Consider the following 19076-nt stretch of genomic DNA (forward strand, 5'->3'; position numbering starts at 1 on the left):
AGGAGGTAGAGGAGTTTGAAGCCCTGTCTCTGACTGGGATTCAGAGACCAAAGGCAAAGAGAAGTTATTAAAGATTTTTAAAAAGAGAGAAAAGGCCAGGTGCAGTGGATCACGCCTGTAATCCCAGCACTTTGGGAGGCCGAGGCAGGCAGATCACAAGGTCAGGACTTCAAAACCAGCCTGGCCAACGTGGTGAAACCCAGTCTCTACTAAAATTAGCCGGAGTGGTGATGTGTGCCTGCAGTCCCCGCTACTTGGGAGGCTGAGGCAGAAGAATCACTTGAACCCAGGAGGCAGAGGTTACAGTGAGCCAAGACCGCGCCACTGCACTACAGCCCAGTGACAGAGCGAGACTCTGTCTTTAAAAAAAAAAGAGAGAGAGAGAGAGAGGACCAAAACTTAATACAACCAGGCAATTCTAGTAGTCAGTACTCAACTCTTAAGTGCCCACCAAATGTGTCTGTGCACTGAATTAACAAGGTTCTTTTTATTTAACCGCAGAGCAGGGATGGTTCCCAGCCGGAGCTGTCCCTCCATAACCCATGGCCCAAGGCTGAGCAGCGTCCCCAGGACCCGCAGAAGAGCTGTTCACATCTCCATCATGGAAGGTGAGCATGAGCTTCTATAGGTGACCACTGGGGTCCTCCAAGTTGTGATCTGGGACCTCAAAATGAGGCTAATTTGCATTAGTGACAGCAGCACATTTCTTGGGGAAAAGAGCCTCCAGTGGCAGGTTTTATCCAGTGGATGGGAATACTAGCTTGGGTACAGGGTGGTACGGGTATCTAGGCAGGGGTTGTGGATTTGAGGGTGCTGGGTTAGTACTTTGTGGGACTTGCACATGTGGAATCTACAGCTTCCATGCAGTTCTGAAATTGCTTTCCATCAAGAGGCTTTTCATGCCCGGCATGGTGGCTTACGCCTGTAATCTCAGCACATTAGGAGACCTAGATGGGTGGATCATGAGGTCAAGAGTTCAAGACCAGCCTGGCCAAAATGGTGAAACCCTGTCTTTACTAAAACTAAAAAAATTAGCCAGGCGTGGTGGCGATGACTGTAATCCCAGCTACTTGGAAGGCTGAGGTAGGAGAATCACTTGAACCTGGGAGGCAGAGGTTGCAGTGAGCTGAAATTGAGCCACTGCTCTCCAGCCTGTGTAAAAAAAAAAAAAAATTTTAAGGGGCCAGGCATGGTTGCTCACAACTGTAATCCCAGCTACTTGGGAAGTTGAGCCAAGAGGATTGCTTGAACCTGGGAAGCGGAGGTTGCAGTGAGCCAAGATCACGCCACTGCACTGCAGCCTGGGCCACAGAGTAAGACCGTCTGAAAAAAATGAAATTTGTCCTGTTGCTGTCTCCATTTCTTACCACTGTCTCAGGAAATCTAATATGATCCAGCTCCCTCCACACTTCCCTTCCTTTGGAGGAGGCCGAGGTGGCAAGAGGGGAAAAGTCTATGTATCTCCACTGCACTAGATACCCCAGTAGCTGAGGCCAATAATCTGGGTAGTTAATGCTGTTAGGAGGTGCTCTTGGAATACTGCCCTCCAGCTGTTGTCACTGGCCCAGGTCACCCGCAGGCTGGATACAGATGTGAAGTTGAGCGCTTTCATTCCCAGAGACGGTGTTTTTTTAGGACCTCAGATCTCATACAGTAGGAGACAGCAGAATTGGTTCATACCTCTCTCTCTCCTGGGATTAACAGTGTGCAAGCTGGGAAGGGACAGCCTTTGCCTTTTTTGTAAGAATCTTGCTGGGGAATGAAAATGAATTAGGTTAGGAAGGGTATCACTCTGTTTCCCTGGGAAGATCTAATTTGTGTTTAGGATTTTAGGATGTGTCACTGTGAATGTGAGATTCCTTGTTACCGGAGTCTGGAATATAACTCCTAATGGTCTAGAGCAGGCATCCCCAAACTTTTTACACAGGGGGCCAGTTCACTGTCCCTCAGACCATTGGAGGGCCGACACATACTGTGCTCCTCTCACTGACCACCAATGAAAGAGGTGCCCCTTCCTGAAGTGCGGCGGGGGGCGGGGTGGGGGAGGATAAATGGCCTCAGGGCGGGCCGTAGTTTGGGGACGCCTGGTCTAGAGGTTGAGACTAGAGGTTGAGAACCTTGGCTGGACAAACACCATCAAGTTACTTGAGTATCTTCATTGCTCCATTTGTAAAATAGGAACATCTTCCTTGCCCACCCCATTGGTTGCAAGGAAGCTTATATGTGCAGAAGTATTGTAAAGAGACTAAAGCATTTATGGGCAGGCAGCAAGCACAGTGCCGAGTCCTGGTCAGGATGCCTAAGGTAAGGTCTGACTAGGAGCTCTTCCATGCACTTTCTGGAGCAGGTTGTTCAATCTCTCTGAGCCCAGTGCCCCCACTGCAGAACACAGCTCAGTGTGGGAGAGTGCCTGTGGACTACCAAGTAGAATCATTATGCAAAGAGTGGAATTACGGATTTATGACCATCATCAGACAGCCTCCTGGTGTTTCCTCCCATCTTAGGCTGAGCCAGATAACTGAGCTTGGCTCTCACTGTCCCTCTTCATTGGGGGTATACATCTCACGAAGTAGAATGAACTTCTCCTTCTCTGAGGAAACATCTTTCTCCCCTCTGTGGCTTTTCCTTCCCATTCCTCCTGAGGCTGAAGCTAGATGGTCCATCCCGTGTTCCACAGAGCTGGGACAGCTGTCCTTCCCAACAAATGGCTGACCGTAGAGAAGCCAGCACCATGCAGGATATAAAATAGGAGAGGCTTGTGCATTGCTACTTCCCAGAACAGGGAAGAACGTTCAGGAAACCAGCATTCCCAAAAGAGGGAGGGCTGAAGCTGTGTGGGAACAAAACTCATTGAGAGTTGTTACCAACTAGAACTGAGGCGGGGGAAATAGTCCTTGTGATCCCAAGACATGCTGTGGCTGCCTCAGTTCTGCATTCAGCTCTGGCTTTACCTCCAGCCTCCTCCTCCCAGAGCCTCTCTTCTCCCATTGCAGCAGCAGGTTCCTTGTCCAAACTGTCCCCTCTTGCTGCCAAATGCAAGGAGAGGTACAGCGGGGAGAGGCTGCTGAGTATAGGCCCCCTAGGGCCAGGCAATTCCTCAAAACCAGCCTCATAGAATGGCATACTTGGTAGGTTAGAGCTCAGCAGTCTTCCAGGTACTCCTCACACCCCATACCCAAGGCTGCCAGTGGTCAAGCACAGTCTATGGCCCCAGTCAGGGCCCCTGGCCCAGGACCCATTAGATGCAGAAGTGGGCAGGTAGAACTGACCTGGCCCGAATGAATCTCACAGGCTCAGGGTAAGGAGAGGGAGATGGACATTGGGTTTAGATGTGGAAATAAATAAAGCCATTTAATTGCAACAGTCTTTTATCAGTACAGGGGCTACCAAGCCTGTGGAAGTAAAGAATGGATTAGTTTCCAGAAAGCAAGAGTTCAGGTGCACCATCTTTCAAGAGGAAGACTTGCCTTTAAATGTCTTGACAAGCACAGCTGACCCTAACTGCCCACCTCAACCAGGGAGGGAGGGACCGTGAGGGATGCAATGAGGGCCTCAGAAGAAGGGCACAACCAACAAAAGCCCCACGAAACTTATGGGCATTTGAAATTGGTTCACGCCCCACCAAAGACTGTCTTTATTCTGTAGTCCATTTGGCCCATTCATATCACAGAGACCCCTCCTCACCCTTCGGAGCCACTCAGCCCAAAGCTAGCACTGACCATGCGACATAGCTGGCAGCATGGCAGGCCTGGACTAAATATGACCTGGATAAAGCCCACTGGCGTTGTAACTTTACATCCTGGATTTTCTGGGACAATCTTGATTCCCCTTGCCCTCTGAGATTGTTCTCTGCCCACTCTGTCCCTTGCCCTCTGAGAGGCTGGAGCCCTTATCTAGGCCTCAGGGGAAGAGCTGCAAGCTACAAAAGCATTACTTTTTATGGCTCTAAGTGCTTCTGACTAAATCCAGTCCCCTGATAACGTTGGCCTCTCAGAGCTGCTCCTTCCCTGCAGTTCAGCCTGATCTGAGGCTTGGAGAGGTGACCTTCTCTCTACAGCATGGGAGGCACTGCTAAGGGGCTGCTATTGTGTGGGATCCGTGGAAATCCTTTGTTCCTAGTTGGCTTTCCGTCTTTCCCTCTGTGTATCTTTCCCTGCCTGGCTGGTTTCTCTCAAGAGATCAGCTGGTTTCCACTGAAGAAGTATTTGCCTTCCTGGGCCGCCATGGGGAAGAGTCTGATTAAGATTCACACCAGAGTCCGCGTCCAGCTCCGACTGACTAATCACTGCTTTCGGCCCCTAAGTGTGCGGATCCTGAGGATGGGGCCCCGGCTCCAGGGTAGGGTCCTGACTGCTGTGTCCCCCAGCCCACTGGGAGCCACCCCCAGGCAAGGGAATCAGCTGGAACAATTCCAAGGTAAAAGATTCTCCTGTTTTGCTGTGCCACTTAGCTCAGATCCTTCCCATGGCACCCACCCTATCTATCCCAGAACAACAGTTTCAATGAAGTGGCAGGACAGGTGGTGGCTTTTATAGTAGTGAAAACAGTTTCTTATATAGGACTAACCTGAAGTGGAAAGGTCACCTTTCAGGTGAGGTCTTCTGTTGAGGTCTTTTGTTGACAGACTGATACTCAACTTTATTTCTCATGCATTCTACTAGAAATGCTTATCTAATTGGCTGGGTGCGGTGGCTCATGCCTATAATCCCAGCACTTTGGGAGGCTGAGGCAGGAGGATCACTTGAGGTCAGGAGTTTGAGACCAGCCTGGCCAGCATAGCAAAACCCCGTCTCTACTAAAAATACAAAAATTAGCCAGGCTTGGTGGCAGGCGCCTGTACTCCCAGCTACTCAGGGGGCTGAGGTGGGAGAATTGCTTGAACCCGGGAGGTGGAGGCTGCAGTAGGCCAAGATTGTGCCATTGTACTCCAACCTGGCAATGGAGCAAGATTCCATCTTAAAAAAAAAAAAAAAAAAAAAAAAAAAAAGCCTATCTATCCATTATCTTGTTACTGAGAGCACCAACAGCTCCCGGTATGATGTGGCTCCAGGTGGTCCTCTGACTTGTTCTCTTTGCCTCTCTCCTTCCCCACAAGCTGAGGGCATAATTGAAGGCTAAGCTAAGCTTGCATTCAAGGAGCTGCTGGCAGCTCAGCATTTCACACTTTGGAAGATCTTGCAGTCAGAGCTGTCCTTCTGAAGGGGTAGGCCTTCAAAAGGGTGGCAGGTGCCCTGTGCAATGGGGCTGAGGTTCCAATTAAGGCAGGCAGAGGAGACAAGCCAGCAATATGCTGCAACCAAGACCTTAAAGTTTCTGCTTCATCAGTGACATGTAACATGCTCCAAGGTACATATTCCTCAAGCTGCATGTGCAAATGGGGACATCAGGGAGGAATACTGGGTAAGAGGGAGGTCAAAGGACAGCAAGAGTTCTAGAACAAGAGAGAGGCTCTTAATTTCATGTTATTTCAGAACAGTTTCTTGGGCAATTAAGACCTAAATCTAAGGTAGATGCTGGCTGTTGATTTAATCCATCCTGGCCCATGGTTCCATTCCATGGAATCCAACTACAGTTAAGTTGACACTTATCATCATAGGATCTTAGAAACTGCAACTTTAAGCAAAATGATGTACAATGAAATTTTTTTTTTCCTCATCAACATTATAACAAAATGGGGCTGGGCACAGTGGCTCATGCCTGTAATCCCAACACTTTGGGAGGCCGAGGTGGGCAGATCACAAGATCAGGAGTTCAAGACCAGCCTGGCTAACATGGTGAAACCCCATCACTACTAAAAATACAAAAAGTAGCCAGACGTTGTGGTGGGTGCATGTACTCCCAGCTACTAAGGAGGCTGAGGCAGAATTGCTTGAACCCGGGAGGCAGAGGTTGCAGTGAGCCGAGATTGCGCCACTGCACTCCAGCCAGGGTGACAGAGCAAGACTGTGTCAAAGAACAACAACAAAAAAAGCCAGGCATGGTGGTGCATGCCTGTAGTCCCAGCTACTCAGGAGGCTGAGGTGGGGCGATTACCTGAACCTGGGAGGTCCAGACAACAGTGAGCCGTGATTCCACCAGTTGCACTCCAGTCTAGGCAATGGAGTAAAACTGTCTCAGCCGGGCACGGTGGCTCAAGCCTGTAATCCCAGCACTTTGGGAGGCCGAGGCGGGTGGATCACAAGGTCGAGAGATCGAGACCAACCTGGTCAACATGGTGAAACCCCGTCTCTACTAAAAATACAAAAAATTAGCTGGGCATGGTGGCGCGTGCCTATAATCCCAGCTACTCAGGAGGCTGAGGCAGGAGAATTGCCTGAACCCAGGAGGCGGAGGTTGCGTTGAGCCGAGATCATGCCATTGCACTCCAGCCTGGGTAACAAGAGCGAAACGCCGTCTCAAAAAAAAAAAAAAAATGTCTCAAAAAAATTAAAAACTTTCAAAAATTAAAACAAAATGATGCTGAAGAAAACATTAGAGGACCTGCTGTAATGTCACTTGGCTTAAAGTGATGGTTTCCAAGAACCTGTTGACAAAGTGAGGACTTAATGGATATGATCAGCAGGATCATGAACTAGAAAGCGGCTTGGATTCTATCCTTGGTTTTGCCATTAACCACCAACCATATGACTTCAGGCACAGTGGGTAACCTCTTGCCTTCACTACTTCGTGGAGTTACTGAAAGATAAAATGAAAGTGCTTTAAAAAGTTGAAAGCATTATATAAATTTACAGGGACAAAAAATACAGCTAGGACCATGAGGAGCTTCTGAAAGCAGAGACTGAGAGCTGCGGCAAATGTACAAGCCCTGAGGCGAGGTGGATGGCAGGTGCCCTGCCTTTGCCCCCCCACCCCCTTATCCTACTCATTCATAACCCAGATTCCAGGACTCATTCCTCTGGAGAATCCTTAACTGTACCTGTGCCAAGAAGGGCTCCACCTGGCTGGTCAGGTAGGCTGCCTAGGTGCAAATGGCCAAGCCAATAGGGAGCCAAGGAAGATGGAACATGCTGCTTCTATTAACACCTTTTTAATAGAGACCTCTGGGCTGCTTCGTGTCCTTGGAGAAGGGAGAAAAAGAGACATCTTTGGGCTTCTGGAGCTAGCCCTGACTTCCTTTACTGAGCTGGGAAGTCTGATTCAGTCTGGGATTCTCAGGGACTATTTCAGAGCAACAGAAGGGGACTAGGGTTTCTTTTCATAGGTCACAGAGGCAGAGAGAACCACACCAGCACCACTAATATGGCAAGGAGTGGAAAATGTAGATGTCAAGCCTAAAACAAGAAGCCATTTTCTTGGGAGCACTGTGATGTAGGCCATACTCTCTCACTATATGCCCAAAGCCTCTGGTCTGGGTGGTTGCTGTTCAGTTGAGGGTATAACCAGCTCCTGTTTTCCCTACCAGGGCTTGAGCCCTGAGAACCTTGGAAAGAGAGAAGGTGGAGATGATAATGGGTAGTTTTAAGGGCTACAATACCCCTTTCTCCTACCAAATGTAAGAGAAGTCCACCCTCCCCACCCCCACCGACCCAACAAGATCTCAGATACTGTTTTGTGCTCTGACGTGTCTAAAGATATGGGAGCTTTTAACCTATTCTAGACCCAGCTCCTTCTTGGGGGACAGCTGCAGAAATCCAAAAATATTGACCTTATGAGCTCAAGATGCTATATGCTGGGTTTTTATAAGGATACTCAGAATTTGATGAAACCCAATTAGGTAAGACATATTCTCCTTCTCCCCATTCCTAACTCTTTTCTTTTATTAAACATTTATTTTATATGTAGAGACAGTGTCTCACTATGTTGCCCAGCCTGGTCTTTAACACTTTGGCTCAAGTAATCCACTCACCTTGGCCTCCCAAAGTGCTGGGTTTACAGATGTGAGCTACCGTGTCAGGCTTGTTCCTGCCTCTCAAACCCCTCCACCCATCAGCCATACTTGAGACTCAAAACCCTGGTCCCAGCTGTGTATCACAGGTAGTTTGGAATTCAGATTCTCTTTCAAATTGGGGTAAAAACCAGCGCCAAGACACCAAAGACAGGGAAGGCAGAATCTTTAACAAATTAGGGGCTGGGTATAGGGGCTTACGCCTGTAATCCCAGCATTTTGGGAGGCCAGGAGTTCTAGACCAGCCTGGCCAAAATGGCAAAATCCGTCTCTACTAAAAACACAAAAATTAGCCAGGTGTGCTGGCAGACACCTGCAATCCCAGCTACTCAGAAGGTTGAGGCATGAGAATCACCTGAATGTGGGAGGCAGAGGTTGTAGTGAGCCAAGAATATACCACTGCATTCCAGCCTCAGTGACAGAGTAAGACTGTCTCAAAAAACACACACAAATCAGGCCAACACCATAAACAAAAAGCAAAGAAAAACTCTTCCTAAATAGCCACTGTGATTCCTGTGGCTTCTCTTCTTATTTTATATATGTATCTTTGAGACAGGGTCTTGCTGTTGCCCAGACTGGAATGCAGTGGTGTGATCTTGGTTCACCTCCCAGGCTCAAGCAATCTGCCCACCTCCAAAGTGGCACTACAGGCATGTGCCATCACACTTGGTTTTTTTTTGTTGTTTTTTTTTTGAGACGGAGTTTCGCTCTTGTTACCCAGGCTGGAGTGCAATGGTGCTATCTCGGCTCACCGCAACCTCCGCCTCCTGGGGTCAGGCAATTCTCCTGCCTCAGCCTCCTGAGTAGCTGGGATTATAGGCACGCACCACCATGCCCAGCTAATTTTTTGTATTTTTAGTAGAGACGGGGTTTCACCATGTTGACCAGGTTGGTCTCGATCTCTCGACCTCGTGATCCACCCGCCTCGGCCTCCCAAAGTGCTGGGATTACAGGCTTGAGCCACCGCGCCCGGCTGTTTTTTTTTGTTGTTGTTTTTTTTTTTAAATAGAGTTCAGGTCTTGCTATGTTACTCAAGTTTTTTTTTTTTTTTTTTTTTTTAAGATGGAGTCCCTTTCACTCTGTTGCTGAGGATGGAGTGTAGTGGCACAATGTCAGCTCAGGGTAACCTCTGCCTCCTGAGTTCAAGCAATTCTCCTGCCTCAGCCCCCTGAGTAGCTGGGATTACCAGCACATGCCACCACGCCCGGTTAATTTTTTAAATTATAGTTGAGAAGAGGTTTCACCACATTGGCCAGGCTGGTCTGGAACTCCTGACCTCAAGTGATCTGCCTACCTCTGCCTCCAAAAGTGTTGAGATTACAGGTGTGAGCCATCTTCAGCCTGTCGTCTTCTTGATGTATCAAAATAGAGTGCAGCGGCTACTGCTGCTGGTCATGTGGGTGTGCGTAGTGGCACCCAACAAAACACAATGGGTGCTACTAGAAAGCAAAGGGTGTACTGGGACAGCTTACACATGTTCCTTTTGTCTTTCTAGGCCTAGAATCCCTACGGGACAGTGCTCATTCCACGCCAGTGCGTTCTTCTTCTCATGGGGACACCTTCCTGCCTCATGTGAGAAGTAGTCGGACAGACAGCAATGAGCGAGTAGCTGTGATTGCAGATGAGGCCTACAGCCCTGCAGACAGTGTGCTGCCCACCCCTGTGGCTGAGCACAGCCTGGAGCTGATGTTGCTGTCCCGGCAGATCAATGGAGCCACCTGCAGCATCGAGGAGGAGAAGGAATCTGAAGCCAGCACCCCTACTGCTACAGAGGTGGAGGCCCTTGGGGGAGAGTTGAGGGCCCTGTGTCAGGGACACAGCGGGCCCGAGGAGGAACAGGTGAATAAGTTTGTTCTAAGTGTCCTCCGCTTGCTCCTTGTGACCATGGGACTCCTCTTTGTTCTGCTCCTCCTCCTGATCATCCTTACTGAGTCTGATCTTGACATTGCCTTTTTCCGCGATATCCGCCAGACTCCTGAGTTTGAACAATTCCACTATCAATACTTTTGTCCCCTCAGGCGATGGTTTGCCTGCAAAATCCGCTCAGTGGTGAGCCTGCTCATTGACACCTGAGAAGGCATGACTCCTCCCAAAAACTAGCCAGGTGGACCACGGAGCCCGGCTACCCACTCCCAGCAATGGGACCCATCGCGGAACCATCGGCACATATACCAAGTCCTCCTCTCATGACTCAAAGTCCACTGCAGCCTAGGAGGGTGTTTCCCAGAAGAAGAAAGGGATAGGCTCATGCCCTGTCTAAACAAACTGGGAAAATTCATTTTCTTCAGAAGTTCTTTTAAGAAAGGCTCAGCGACTCTTGTTTCTCATCTTTCCAATTTGCAGGATAATTTTTGGTTTTGAATTTTGATTTTTCATAGAGGTGTATTATTTTGAGGTATCAAATAAAAATAATTTATTTTACTATTACTGATTACTGCAGTAGTGTCACCTAGCAGAGGGGACACTAGTTGAAGACTAGAGAGCTGCTGTCCTCTGTACTCTGCAGGAGCTTTCTTGCTGCTGCCACTGGGTTCCAGCACTCGTCACTGCAGCCTCCAAGGGGCAGGCCAGGGAACTGGACAATGGGGACTCTTTAGTTTTTTGCCAGACAGAATTTTTTAAAAAGTAAACATCCATGTAGAATGATTAAATGGAAAGTTGCTTCTTATGATGGTCTGAGTTGGATTTTCTTTTCCTTTTGTTTTTTCAAATCTGAGCAGAGTGGGCATCTGAAGGGACCACCGCTACAGCAGCAGCAGCAGGGGTGGGGTAAGTCTGTCCCCTTAGTCTAGAGCCTAGTGGGCATCGCTATAGTTTTGTATAATGAAACTACACTTAATGTGATTTTTTTTCTGAAGAACCTCTTTCTGAAGACTTTCACAGTGCTCCAGGGCATCAAATGAATTCAGTAGTGCCAGAGAGTTCTGTCAGAAACGTTGGACAAAATGTAGTTAAAGTAGAGCTGTTACCTGACTGTTGAGATTTGGAGAGCAGTGCTTATTTTATATACCCCGCCCCCTGCCAAAGAGTATTTCAATTTATATTTTAACAACGAAATGTTATTTTCTTAACAATTCATATTTTGTTTTTACTTTATGGATTAAGAAAATAGAGCCTGATGAACTAAATGATGCAAGAAAGAAACTGATCCTGAGAATGAAAAGCTTCAGAAAGTAGAATTCCAAGATCAACAGCCTTAGAAGGGACCAGGAGAAGCAACTTTAAAAATAGGATTTCTAAGAGATGCCTACAAAACACAGAAGGTGACTGTGGCAGAGACCAACACTTAGATGTAGAAGTGCTGCCCCCTAGGGTCATCCTCTGCATAATTTCTAGGAAAGCATTGCCATCCTTGCGGAGGGAAGCCCTGGACCACAGAAGCACAGGAAGGGTGAGTGTGGGGTCCTAGACCCGAGCTCTTCAACTCTAAAACCAATCACACACAAGATCCTGTTTTCATCTCAGGGAGAGAATTCTAAGTCATCTGGGGCTTGTGGGCTTATTTAAGGATGGTCAATGGACATATTCCTGGACCCACACACAAGTAGAGCAGCTGCTGATACCCTATAATGTTGGACAGCCCCAAATACAGAACAGAATGAGTCACTTGTGATTTGACCTCCCCTATTTTGTCCCGAGATAGTAGAACCATGTCCATGTTTAGAATACAACAACTGTGGAATAATTGGGGTTCTTAGGGAGAGATTTGTATAATTTTAAAGAAAGACATCCTTTCATCTAGACCAGAGGTCAACAAATTTCTGTAAAGTGCTACACAGTAAATATTCTGGTTTTGCACACTATACTGTCACAACTACTCACCTCTGCCACCATAGCACAAAAACAGCCATAGATAATATATAAATGAAGGAACATGGCTGTGTTCCAATAAAACTGTATGAACACAGTCAGCTGAATTTGGCCTAAAGGCCGTAATATGCCAGTCCTGATCTAGACAATGAAACTGATCCTTACTAGTATGTTAGCAGAAGAGGGTCAGACATGTCAGTCAGCTCTGTTTCCATGACTGACATGTGTCAAACATCTGGGAATACTTCCCAGTGGAGGCACCAGGTTGCTTGTTTAAAGGGTGCTCGACCAACCAACCAGCAAAGAGGTGTCCGATGCCAAATAGGCAAGATCAAATACTGGAATGCTAAAACATGGGTGGAATCTAAGAAAAAAAGAGGGCCTCTCTGACCATTTCCATACCAGCAACAATTTGGGCAGAATTATAAGTATCTATTTATCGCATGACAATACAAACCGAAGGAAATCCTAGTAAAGATTAGGGGTCAGTTAAACCCAACTAGCCACTGCTACTTGTCATCTACATAGCAAAGGCTTTATTTAGCACAGGACTAATGTGAGAAGTAGACCCAGAGATGAAAAGGCTGTCAGGAGACAGGAGTCTGGTGTTAATCTGGATATCTACTGTCTTATGCAACATAGCAGATGACCTTTTAGTGTAGTGCTCCTACCTCAGTTTGTAGAATCTGGTGTTTCTATGCAGTGAGTGATAGCCTCAACTCTGACCTTTCATATTCACATTAGAGATAGATGCAGTATTCCATATCCTAATATGTTCCTTGTGTCTAGCATTCTAACAGTAGTCTATGCCATTTCTAACAGCTAAATTTTGCTCTCTAAACAGGAACCTTTAGGGTTTTTTTTCCCCCCCCAGGGCTCATCCCAGAAAATATGGATAGAAAAGTTTCCTTCAGTTTGCTTTTCAAATAGTGCTTGAATAATAAACCTCCTTTGTTGATGACTAGTCTTTTTTTGGTAATATCTACACCATTAAAAACTGTTCGAGTTTTTAACCTGTTTATACTGTGTTCTAACATGTCTCTCATTTTTTCTCAAAATTATTTTACCTCATTTTAGAAAAATCAATGGTTTCCATAGCTTCATCTATCAGAGGAAATAAAACTCTTACTAAAGAGTAGTGTACTGCATCTTTAAGCAGTAGAGGGTAAACTACCTGCAAATGTGAATTTCTTAGTTTCATTTAAAAATATAGTTGTTAACCTTCTGTGTGCCAAAAACTCTTAAGTTACATTTTCCTTCAAAGCAATGTACCTTTTTCTATATATGCAGTATGTAGTTAGCATAAAATCATTGGTGCCATGAAGATTATTTTTAAACTTAAATAAATATTTAAATATCATCGAAGAGTGGGCTCTTTCTTTAACTCACAGCCTGTCTTACTTTCCCCCCTTAGAGTTACCAACACAGATAAAAGGCTACCAGTGGGCTTTACACAGCTAACTGCTATTCACTTGGACCATATAAAATAATCATTTTCCCGGCCGGGCGCGGTGGCTCAAGCCTGTAATCCCAGCACTTTGGGAGGCCGAGGCGGGTGGATCACGAGGTCGAGAGATCGAGACCATCCTGGTCAACATGGTGAAACCCCATCTCTACTAAAAATACAAAAAAAAAAAAAAAAAAAAAAAATAGCTGGGCATGGTGGCGCGTGCCTGTAATCCCAGCTACTCAGGAGGCTGAGGCAGGAGAATTGGCTGAACCCAGGAGGTGGAGGTTGCGGTGAGCCGAGATCGCGCCATTGCACTCCAGCCTGGATAACAAGGCTAAACTCTATCTCAAAAAAAAAAAATCATTTTGCTTGTATCCACCTATTATTCTTGTCCCTACCCTCAAATAAATACAGTAAGAAACTGAGAAGCTATAAATGTAATAATTTTAAAGTGAATTGGACACCATTTTTCTGATGAGGAAAACCAAGAAGGCTAGTGATTTTCCCAAGATTAAATAGTGGTAAAGCCAATTAGAACCCAGACGGTCCAGCTTCTGGTCCAGTGTTCTTACTCAAGCCTGGAGTAAGTCGAGCACAGAAAATACTAAGAAGGAACTAGAATGGTAACACTACAGTAACAAGCCACATATTTACAAAATCTATCCCAATAGCATTAACTCATCTGATTATGTAACCATGATTCTGTGGCTACAGAATTGGAAATGGTCTTCTAAATTCCATGAGGTTAAGTAAGAGGTGACACTGGGGGCTTCATCCATTGTGCTAGCTTTTTACATACCTTTGTCTTCTCAATTCTGCTTGCCCTCCACTCTCCCATTTCTGTTGCCAGATCATCTTCCTAAACACCAATCAATCAGGTTATGTTACTCAACTCCAAGTTTCAGAGGTACCCACTACCTATAAAATGCTATCCAGCACACTATCCCCAGTGGAATTTTTATATGTTTTTATGACATAAGTTTTTGCTTGAAGTGATCCAAAGAGTAAAAAGCACAAGGAACACCGGACTTGGGTGGCTTCCCATGGCCCTGCCAATTCACAGAAGCCCCTCTTCTGCTGAGAGCTTATCAAGGACTGTCTGCACACATTCTGGTAGGACTCTAGTCCCTACTTCCCTCTGCTTTGGATTCCTCCAGCACGATCTAGCTCCTCTGCACCTGAACACACTTTTGGTTTTAGCTTGTGAACAGGCTTCCTCTTCAGACCCCTAGAACCTGCTGATGGAGTGGAGTAAAACCAGCTAAACACACTTTTAATCAATTCTCTCTTGCCCAGCTTCCATTATGGGGAAAATGTATCATAAAATGTGTTGTTCTTAAGCTCTGTAAAATTATACTTAATGTTATCTTCCTCATAAATTCCACCTTTTCATTTGAAAATCCAAATATTTATAGCCAAATGAGTCGAAATAGAATCTATGCTGTCTTGGTATTTCTAGCTATCAACACCCTACTAAAAAGCAGGGGGAAATGTACTAAGTCAGAAAGGACAACCCAACAGGACATCAAAGTTTTTGGAATCTCAAGTTAGGGGGGCATTTATTTCCTCTTCTCAGTACAATACAGAAGGCATGTATGTCTTCTCCCTTACTCTACCCCATGTACTGTACATTGGCTGAAAGGATTTAAATCCTTGTATCCACAGCCCTAATGCTCCCTGCTTTCCTGGAGAACTCCCTTTGCAAAATCTTCTTGGTGAAAAGGAAAACTCAAAGACCAGAATACTAAAAATAGGACTTAAGCAACTCAAATTCTATTAATTCCTAATCATTTGTGGTCTCTCCTAGTCTGACCAAGTCTCTGACCACCCAAACAACAATTGTCTGCTTCTTCCTTAAAAGTTACATAAGGAGGCCGAGGCTGGTGGATCACGAGGTCAAGAGATCGAAAAAAAAAAAAAAAAAAAAAGTTACATAAGGAATGGGGGAAGAAGAGAAAAAAAGTCACATAACGAACGGCTGAATATCTCTTTTTTTTTTTTTTTTTTTTTTTTTTTTTGAGACGGAGTTTTGCTCTTGTTACCCAGGCTGGAGTGCAATGGCGCGATCTCGGCTCACCGCAACCTCCGCCTCCTGGGTTCGGGCAATTCTCCTGCCTCAGCCTCCTGAGTAGCTGGGACTACAGGCGTGCGCCACCATGCCCAGCTAATTTTTGTATTTTTAGTAGAGACGGGGTTTCACCATGTTGACCAGGATGGTCTCGATCTCTTGACCTCGTGATCCACCCGCCTCGGCCTCCCAAAGTGCTGGGATTACAGGCGTGAGCCACCGCGCCCGGCCTGGCTGAATATCTTAAAAAATAATAATAATAAATAACTCAAGTGAAATTCAGAGCTTACATTCCATCAAGTGGAATTCAGAGCTTAAGAGATAACATATAGGCCAAACTAACAGAAAAGGTTTATCCTGAAGGGAGCAATCATAATACACACACAATTACAGAAGCTACAGCTGTAAGCAAGTCTCTGGGAAAAGTGCCTTGCACTACAGATTACAGTGTAAGGATGTCCCAAGGGAGACAATTTTATGTGCTGTCTAGATTTAAACAATTACTCCATTAAAAGCTGATCACCAAAAAAAAAGAAACAAGTCCCTACTCATTCTCCTTCCTTCCTGCATTGCCTCAAGATAACTCTATTAAGTGAAACTGAATGTAAATAGCACTGTTTATGAAACTACAATCTCAAAAGAAACCACAAAAGTGAGAAACATCAAGAATTTGCTAATGTTTATTGAAGAGTCCAGGCAATTACTGCCAGGTATTCAAAGCTTAAATGATTGAGAGTAGTTTTCATCATTAAAAAAAAAAAAAATTAAAAAACACAATTCCCATAGAACTAACCACTCTAGAACCCAGGAAATTAACTGGCACAGAAATGAGAAAGGTAGCCTAAAGCCTTTATAGTGTTTCCTGCACAGTCTAATTATAATTCAACCTCACCTAGCTTTACTTTCCCTTTATAAATTAACATTTCCATCTCACTTGTCAATTCCACTACTTACACCAACTAGAAAATCGAGAAATATTACTTATAAACACCTAAACCTATTAAGAAACTAAACCTTTTTACACTTAGATTTTAACTACAGAGAAGAAAATTATTTAGAAATTGTTTTTCAAAGAGATTATATATCACTATTTCTCTGATATACAACTATGAGAAAATATTTCCTCTTAGAAGCCAAACATATTGCCAAAGCCATTTACAGTCTTTCAGTAGTATCTGGAAATTAAAAAGTACGAAGAAAGTTGGATAGATGTCACACAGTAATATAAGTAACTGATCTGGCTGCTCCCCTCCCAACAACACATTGAAATTACCATCACTTCTGAAAATAAAATATTTTGATGAAAGAAATACCAAAAGTGATATTTCATAACATTTCCCCCAAATATGAATAAGAATGAAGGTATTCACTTAACACTACTGAATATCCTTTGGAGAGTTTAAAGATGGGGACAAAGACTGGGACATTCTAAGCAGTAGCTTTCACTTCTTTAACCATTACCCATGGTACTACAGTAATTAAAAATATATATTTTTTACATCAGAATATACATAAACATATATACCTACAAATATATATGCATATATGTTTTACAAAACAATACTTACTCAAATATGTTTTCTGTTCTTTACAAAATTATTTCCTTTTCATTTTTTTCAACACCAGTCATTGTCATTTAACTGATTTCATATGAAGAGCAAAAACCCAGTCTGAAAAACACAGGTCTGAGGCAATCCTACACTGGAATGCAGGGACCAGGGCAGATCCACATTCTGTGCCTGGGAGTCCTGGCTGTGTCTCAGGAGCCATCTAGAGGAAGGGGAAAGGAAAGCACAGAGAGACCCAGACCCCGCCCTGAGTAAACCAAAGCTGCTTAGCAGTTATCTTGGCGTTTCACGTAAGATTTAACCTATAGGGAGGGTGGCAAAAAAAAAGTTCTCAACAAAAAAAAAATCAAGTTTCAAAATCACTGAGTTAGATTACCTTTCCAGGCCCCCTTCCAGTGTGAGTCTAGAAATAAGTATTCATTCCAAACTATAAAAAAAGATCACAAATCCATGTATCACTACAGAATCAAAACCATATCATTAACTCATAAAAACTTTTAATAATAGTCAAAGCTTTATAATTTATAATGTTAGAATTTCTCTACATACTGTCTTGATTAAAAGTGCTGATGGCCCTGGGTATGTAATCCCAGTACTTTGGGAGGCTGAGATGGGTGTCTCACCTGAGGTCAGGAGTTCTAGATCAGCCTGGCCAACATGGTGAAACCCTGTCTCCACTAAAAATACAAAAATTAGCCAGGTATGGTGGCGAGTGCCTATAATCCCAGCTACTCAGGAGGCTGAGGCAAGAGAATCACTTGAACCCAGGAGACAAAGGTTGCAGTGAGCCAAGATCGTGCCATTGCACTCCAGACTGGGCAAGAAGAGCGAAACGCCATCTCAAAAAAAAAAAAAAAAAGTGCTGAAGGCACCTCAGCCTCCCCTCACATTCCCTCCCCATCCTACAGAAGTAACCTCCAAGACTTCTCCCTTACTAAAAGTAAACACTTCTTATAGTTTTATTAATAAAACAATTTTATATTTCCTAAAAGTAACACATTACCAAGTAAACACACTAAGCTATGCCAATTACTAGGTTCCTTAGACAGTGGTCAATTTGAACAAACTGATGTTCTTAAACCAAAAACTCGGCAGCTTTTTTAATTCATAAAAACATGTATCTTCCCGCTGGAATTACCTCCAGCCAAAATATACTGAGTTGGGTGCATGGCATTGATGGAACACACAGAGACAAGGCATTCTCCACCAAAAGAATGCACCCTCCTTCCTGTCTCATGGAAGATTTCTATCCGTCGTGGACGGGCCATGCTGCCAACTATGACACAGTCTTCTTGTTTAGGATCCCACATGGCTTGGAATCTGGTCAGCCATCGCCCAGTGAAAGTGTTGTGCCTAGTGAGGAAAACAAAGTATTTTTTAAATGAAGGTTAAATAAGGTAGCACTGGGGACAGGGTAAAGACGGCATTACTCCTAAATGCTACTTTTCTCTGCCAAGTCTCTTCTCATTAAGTTACTGAATTACTACCAACCTTATCTTACCCTCTCTACAGGCTGAAACTCTGGAAAGAGATTATATCCTCCTCATCCAAAAATCTCCCAAAATAAAACATATGGAGCCCGTTATAGCTCTTAAAAGCATAAATAAAAGTATTGCCCTTTTAGTCTGTATATCTTAATATCACTAACAATCCTTTTTCATTAATGTACAGACAATAGAGAAAAACATTTCCCACTGCTACTTAAATGACCGTATCTGTATCTTTAAGGAAAATCCTTAGCCCCTAGAATAATCACCCTAATTTTTTTTTACATACACACACACAGCAATAAATTGTTTTTTAATGTGCATAACATGGTCAGGCACAGTGACCCACACCTGTAACCCCAGCACTTTGGAGGCGAAGACTGGTGGATCACTTGAGGTCAGGAGTTCGAGACCAGCCTGGCCAACATGGCAAAATACAGTCTACTAAAAATACAAAAATTGGCTGGGCGTAGTGGCTTATGCCTGTAATCCCAGCACTTTGGAAGGCCAAGGCAAGCGAATCATCTGAGGTCAAGAGTTCAAGACCAGCCTGCCAAAATGGTGAAACTCCATCTCTACTAAAAATGCAAACATTGGCCGGGCATAGTGGCACTTGCCTGTAATCCTAGCTACTCAGGATGCTGAGGCAAGAGAATCACTTGAACCCAGGAGGCAGAGGTTACAGTGAGCTGAGATTGTACCACTGCACTCCAGCCTGGGTGACAGAGTGAGACTCCATCTCAAAAAAATAAAATAAAATAAAATAAAGACACATAATACTGGCCGAGCACAGCGGCTCACACTATAA

General features: G+C 44.7%; 2 protein-coding genes across 10 annotated transcripts in view; one reads left to right on the plus strand and one right to left on the minus strand.

Annotated features, from left to right (window-relative positions):
• Positions 1-13056, plus strand: part of FRMD5 (FERM domain containing 5) — a 349168-nt gene extending 336112 nt beyond the window's left edge. For 3 of the 9 annotated variants that reach the window (XM_039469324.2, XM_074393705.1, XM_074393704.1), the window contains 2 exons: positions 502-608; positions 9381-13046. In XM_039469324.2, the coding sequence (XP_039325258.1) occupies positions 502-608; positions 9381-9958 (685 nt within the window). In that variant the 3' untranslated portion in view covers positions 9959-13046. Of the gene's footprint in view, positions 1-501; positions 609-9380 lie in introns of all 9 variants that reach the window. The other 6 variants (XM_074393702.1, XM_074393703.1, XM_039469327.2 and 3 more) reach the window with 6 other exon arrangements.
• A 3627-nt stretch (positions 13057-16683) lies between these two features.
• Positions 16684-19076, minus strand: part of WDR76 (WD repeat domain 76) — a 43857-nt gene continuing 41464 nt past the window's right edge. Inside the window, exon 13 of the mRNA XM_003928925.4 lies at positions 16684-18134. Within this exon, the coding sequence (XP_003928974.1) occupies positions 17882-18134 (253 nt within the window). The 3' untranslated portion in view covers positions 16684-17881. The remainder of the gene's footprint in view (positions 18135-19076) is intronic.

This window comes from Saimiri boliviensis, chromosome 2 (genome assembly GCF_048565385.1).
Source record: "Saimiri boliviensis isolate mSaiBol1 chromosome 2, mSaiBol1.pri, whole genome shotgun sequence".
In the NCBI taxonomy this organism is placed as follows: domain Eukaryota; kingdom Metazoa; phylum Chordata; class Mammalia; order Primates; family Cebidae; genus Saimiri; species Saimiri boliviensis.